The following is a 6,222-nucleotide window of genomic DNA, read 5'->3' on the forward strand; positions in this document are numbered from 1 at the left end:
CTATAAAAAATTGATTTTATAGGACAATTTCTCAAAAATGTCCTATTAAGGTGTTAATGTGACACTTTTGTATTAAAAATGTTCTCAAAAACTTGTTAAGACGTCCAAAAGCGTCGTGTAAACTTATTACAACGTCTTTAGATAGGACGCTTTATATTTTGGTCATATAAATTAAGTTATATAAAGCGGTATATTGAGACACTTCGAGATTGGGAGCGTTCTATAAACCCAATTTTGTTGTAGTGACATTAAAAACATAGTTTTAATATGTTCAAAGCAGATTGAATCCTTCGAGCACTATTTTGTCAAGTGTTTGAAGAGCTTTCATTTTATGGAGTTAAATCTTTTGATGGTGAGGTCGGTCCTTCTCTTCGGCAACTGTTGAAAATTCAGCTAAACAACAAAGTTATGTAAAACAGAAAATCCTGTAGGTTCTGACACAACTGCACACTATATTCAAGCACAGACGTGCATAATGAATTGCAAAACAGAAAGTTTTTGGTGCTCTTACACGGTAAGGATGGTTTTTTTAGCTTTTAGTATTGGATCAAATTGGAATTCCATCTACAGTTTGAAGGTTAATATTGTTGAGGTTCGTTTGGTCTATTCTTCGGGGCTCGGTAGTTTTTGGTGGTTGTGTTCGTCTTCTTTGCTTTCATCGTAGGTGGTGCATTCTTATCTGTTATTTGAGTTTTGTATTGTTTTATCTGATCCTACTTCTTGTAACATCTTTAACCTTTCTTATTTGTTTCCTTATGGTTCATATATGTTCTCTTTAAAGAAAATGTTCTAATATATGCAGCTATATATATATTAAGCATAAAAATCAAAATTTCCAAAAATAAATATGGTTAATTGAATTGGGGAAATTAATTGAGGGTAGAATTTGGCAAGACCTAATAAATAGAGGGTTGAATTAGTTAAGATATGAACATAATTTTTCTGTTAGATTTTACCCCAAATTTCGGTTGAGGATCACGATGGTCAATTGATTATACGCCACGCAATTGTGAAGATTGCGTAAAATACAAGATATTCCGGTGAATCGTAGAACAATCGTGATCCATCACTCGAATTGCAAAAAAATTAATCAAATTCAACTTTTATTTACATGGAACGATTTCTGTATCAAAATGATTCTACTCCAACAATCTTGCAACGAATTTCTAATCATAAATCTCCTAAAATCGAAAACCCAGAATCTGTAATCGGTAATTTAATGGCGGGTGGCGATTTCGAGCTTCACCGGCGGAAAAAGTCGCGACTTTTTGGCGGGATGAGGGCTTTCCACCTCGTCGTCGGCGAATCCCGGAAGAAATTCCGGCATGGCAGGGAGGTTGAGGTCAAACGCGCGTTGACTGTTGGTGGAACCAACGCCTTCCGATGAGGTGACGCCGCTGCTGGTGGCACGACCGCCGCCGATAACCCCTTCATAGTGRCGCCGCTTGTGTCCACCCAACGCTTGTCCGGTGGGGAAACACCTGTGGCAGATAGAGCACTCGTGACTCCTTCCGCCACCGACTCCACTATGGGTGGCACTGGCGGTGGAGGTGGAGGCAGCCGCTTGTTCGATGTCAGCTACGACGGCAGCCGGATTGTTTTTCCGGTGACTAGCTTTGTGTCCACCAAGAGCTTGGTAAGACCCAAAAGCCTTATCACAAACACTACACTTGTAAACAAGTTGCGTCTGCGGCGGGACAATACTAAGCGCCGGCGAGTTCTCCCGGTGCAGCGGCGGTGACCCGGAGGCAGAATCAGGACGGCCGCCGCGTGCTAGTAGCATAAGACAGAAAGCAAGATACTCTTCCTCCGACGGTGGTTGATCCACTCGTGGTCTTTTTGTTCTTTTCCCTTTGGTCCATGACTCCAAATACCTACCGGAATCTTGCCTGAATAGAGGTGTGGTTGCCGTAGTTGGAGAATTCAAAGCTTCAACGGCCATCAGAATTGTAGTTAACGGTGGCCCGGTGGTGGTAGTGGCGGTAGCGGTGGTTGTGATCTAGAGAGAGAAAGTAAGAAGTGGTGGTGGAGGTGTGGATTGAGTGAAGAGAGTGAGTGAGGTATATAAGGGGAGGTTGGCGGTGGCGTGTGGTGAAGAGGATAGGAAGTTGCGTGATAACTTTGAGGAAAGTAGCCCAATTTTTTTTAATTAAATTAATCTATTAAAAATAAATAAAGAAAATCACAAAAAAAATCGATCAGTACCCTGATAATTATTTATCTGAACTCTCTCTATATATAAATAATTTGTAAGCAATTTATCATATACATACAAATGTAAAATACATATATAAAACCAAAACATAATTTTAATTATTTGTATACAAATATATATTTTATCGTCTGTTATTTAAGGATAAATAATGGGTAAATTTGTATACACACAATGTGTGTGCGTTTTATGTTTATCTATTATTTAATATTTATGAATATTACGTAGGTGACAAGTGGTGGCATCAAGTGTACCACAAAGAATGGACTGGAATGAAGCTTCTGCGAGTTGTCTAGGAAGGGTATTTTGGTAAATTTAACAAGTAATGGGGGAGGACTTTGACTAAAGACCGGGTCTGAGTCAAAGTCTGGAAACCGAGTACGCCGGTGGTGGCGCAGCCGGCAGCAACCAACGAACCATGTTTTACTTAGATTCATGTATCTTTGTTATTGTTTATGTTTAGTGGGGTTTGACAACTATTTCACTAAGATTAAATATACACACTTGATTATTTATTATTAATTATATAAATTATTTATTTCGAAAGCTATATCAAAATAACGTTGGAGGTTTAATGGGTTCGGTTTTTTTTAATTATATTGTTTCTATTTTACAATAATAATCAAAAACCCTGTTAAAAATCTATCATTCAGTTTCTGCTACCTTACTTTCATAGTCCTATCGTTAGCATTTTCTTTGCTTGTCTAAAATCAAACATCGTGAATGTTTATGAAAGAATTAGACAGTGCGACAAGTTTTAGTCATGGTAATTATGGAATTAAATTGTACGGTCATGAAGAATAAGGTTACAAGTTTTATATGAAAACAAGAACGAATATCTAGCATTTACCAACAAAGGAATGTTAATTAAATAGTCTTGGATAGGAAATAATAACGAAGATGATAACGTTACGTAATAAAATATATAAAGAAAGTGAATGTAAATAAATCAGTGATTTACTGTGGTTTCAGTACCAAAAGGTAGTGTATGTTCATACATGAATGGATGATCTTTATTCACTGAAAGAAAGGTTACGAACCTTTTTATAGATTGAATGCAACTTCTCAAAGCTAAAACCAATCCTTTCCATGTGTGTTCTCTTTCGTGAAAAGTTGTAAGGGATCTAACGGGTATAGATGCTTAACGTATGGAAGAAACCCGAAACGATTCCAATCTTAAAACATGAAAATTTGGATGTGCCTCTATGTGTAACGCGATCATGCCATAAATGAAAACTGTTGTTGTTGTATTCATGAAATCGAAAAGGGCATCAGGACAAAAAAATGGTTCATCAAAAGACGTCCATAGATGGCCATTTGTGGATGTCCACATCTTCTTGAATTCTAGTTTTTGTAATTTTGTTGTTTCATATCATATTTTCAATACGTCATACTGATGCTAAACAACATGTGTGATCCAAACATGAACATGAGTCCGAACTCAACCTTGTATGAATACCCTTGATTGATATGAAACCAAATCATCAAAATCCAAATGTCCTCCAACGAATTAAGCATATATAGCTCCAAACGAGTATCATAAGATCTTCAAACGCGTCGAATGAGAACTGTGGGTGCCTTTCGACAAAGAAATAATCATGGCCTAAAGTAGATCATCATCCATAGCTAATGATGACGATGTTGCCTCATTATTTGATTTCTTCAACAACCTGGGATAATTCTTCACCCAATAATTAGGCTTGTGGCAATAATTACATGAGTCCCTAACCTTCATCTCATTTTTCAAACTAGGATTCCACTGACCGGAGCACCCACACGTCAACCTCTTTCCATAAATAACCCTTTATTACCCCCATTATCCATCTTTAACTGAATTCGTGAGGATAGTTCTTCGAATTTGACCTAAATACTTTTTGCAGTAGTTTTCGTGCTAATTTTTTAGATTCACCCTTTTATCCATTTCAAGTTACAGCAGGGTAAAACTTCATTCTTCCATCTCTTCAAATTTTTTTCAGAAATTTTCCAAATGGAATACAAGGTTATGTACTTGATTTCTTCTTAGAATGACTTTTTTTTTATCTTCCACTACCACTTACCAAAATTACAGTCTTAGTTCCACTAATAATGTAAGAGGTTGGCAAAGTAGATAGTGGATTTCCTTTCGGTGCACTTTGCGCTAAGTTTTTCATCTTCGAATGGTTTGGTGTGTAAATAGCAACACACAAAGACATGGCCTTCAATGCATATCAAAATACAAAAGACCAAATTATGATTATCCAAGAGATATATTTACTCAGCAAACGGGAAAAATCCAAAGGCCAACAAGATTCTAATGCTAAGTCGATCTTACCTTTCTATATCATATAATCATGTCATATATGAAAAATGCGTTTGTTTCATCCGTGGAATCAAAATATACACCGAGAAAAAGAAATGGTATGTATCGGACATTCAAGCTTCTTGATTTTTTTTTGTTTCATTGTTTCGTATCACAATCTTCAAAAATTTGAGAAATTCGTAATAACGTTACAAAGATAACAGGAAATGCAAGAAATATCTCTTAAAACTAAATAATTGAAAGTTTACTTATATTTGTTACTATTTATTTTAAGATGATTAAATCTATTGGGAATTTTTTTGATCATATTCCCGTGTTAGAATTGATTAATTTTTTAACATTTACTTTTTGGGTAATTTTGCATTTCTCATTTAGCTTCTGAACATTTTTTTACCAAAATTGACGAACATATCATCTATCAATTAACGTCAGTTAATTTACTAAATAGACACTACAACAGAATTGAGTTTATAGGACACCCCCCAATCTCTAAGCGTCCCAATAGACCGCTTTATAGGACCAAAATAAAAAACGTTATATCTAAATATGTTGTAATAAGTTTATATAACGTTTTTGGACATCTTAACAAGTTTTTTAGAACATTTTTAATAAAAAGTGTCGCATTAACAACTTTATAGGACACTTTTGAGAAAATGTCCTATAAACTCATTTTTTATATGACACTTATTTTTATAGGACATTTTTTCAAATAGTGTCCTATAAAGTTGCTAATGAAACGCTTTATATTAAAAGTATCCTAAAAAACTTATTACAACGTCAAAAAAGGTCATATAAACTTATAACAACACCTTTAGATATGACACTTTAATTTTTTGGTCATATAAATTAAGTCATATAAAGAGGTTTATTAGGACGCTTAAAAATTCGAAATGTCCTATAAACCCAATTTTATTATAGTGAGAACCTAAATACTTTGTGTCAAAAAGATAAAGAGGTAATATTTTTTTTCCTTCCAGAAAAACAAAACGTTTGAATTTATCGGATAGACAAATTACTAATTCCAATGATAAAAAATAAAGACGTGATCATGACGGACAGGCCCAGTGACACCACTTATATGTCATCACAATCACTAGTCTGTAAATAGCTAATAAACTTTTAAAAAGGAAATGAACGGAAATGATCATTTCTTTATTATGGATTGGCCTCCTAGCCATCCATCTCCCAATTTTACGTAAATGTCACCATCTCCGCAATTGTCACCTTCTTAATTTGCGGAAGCAGCTAAAACGCAAAAAAATTACAATTTCAAACCAGGTCTGCAAATGGCACCTCTGCAATTTCTGTCCAGGTCCGCAAGTCCTGAATGTGCCACTTACGGACCTGGACAGAAATTGTAAATTTGTTTCTCTTTTAACAATATCCGTAAATTGGGAAGGTGTCACTTCCAAAGATAGTGACATTTAGATAAAACGAAAAGAATAATAATTAGGAAATTTAATATAGTGGGACCTGTTAATAAAAAAAATTAATACTTATTTATTACATATGCAAATATTCTAACTGTATGAAATAAATCCATGGATAGAATAGTCATTTTAGATCGTCAAGTGGTTGACGAAATCGTCGGTTTTCAAAAGTTGTTAGGACTTATCATATGTTTCTTATTAAATTAATAAATTATCACTACAACCACGTTGAAAATGCATATTCAAGTGGCTTAACTATTAAGACGTGCTTATTTTATTCG

General features: G+C 34.9%; 1 protein-coding gene across 1 annotated transcript; it reads right to left on the minus strand.

The window, feature by feature from the left end:
- Positions 1 to 950: 950 nt before the first annotated feature.
- LOC112511557 (zinc finger protein ZAT10-like) lies at positions 951 to 2,017 on the minus strand. The gene has a single exon (XM_025117234.1). The coding sequence runs from the start codon at positions 1,940 to 1,942 to the stop codon at positions 1,217 to 1,219; it is 726 nt and encodes a 241-aa protein (XP_024973002.1). The 5' UTR covers positions 1,943 to 2,017; the 3' UTR covers positions 951 to 1,216.
- Positions 2,018 to 6,222: the final 4,205 nt, after the last annotated feature.

The sequence above is a fragment of the Cynara cardunculus genome (genome assembly GCF_001531365.2).
Source record: "Cynara cardunculus var. scolymus isolate 2C chromosome LG 4, CcrdV1, whole genome shotgun sequence".
Lineage (NCBI taxonomy): Eukaryota > Viridiplantae > Streptophyta > Magnoliopsida > Asterales > Asteraceae > Cynara > Cynara cardunculus.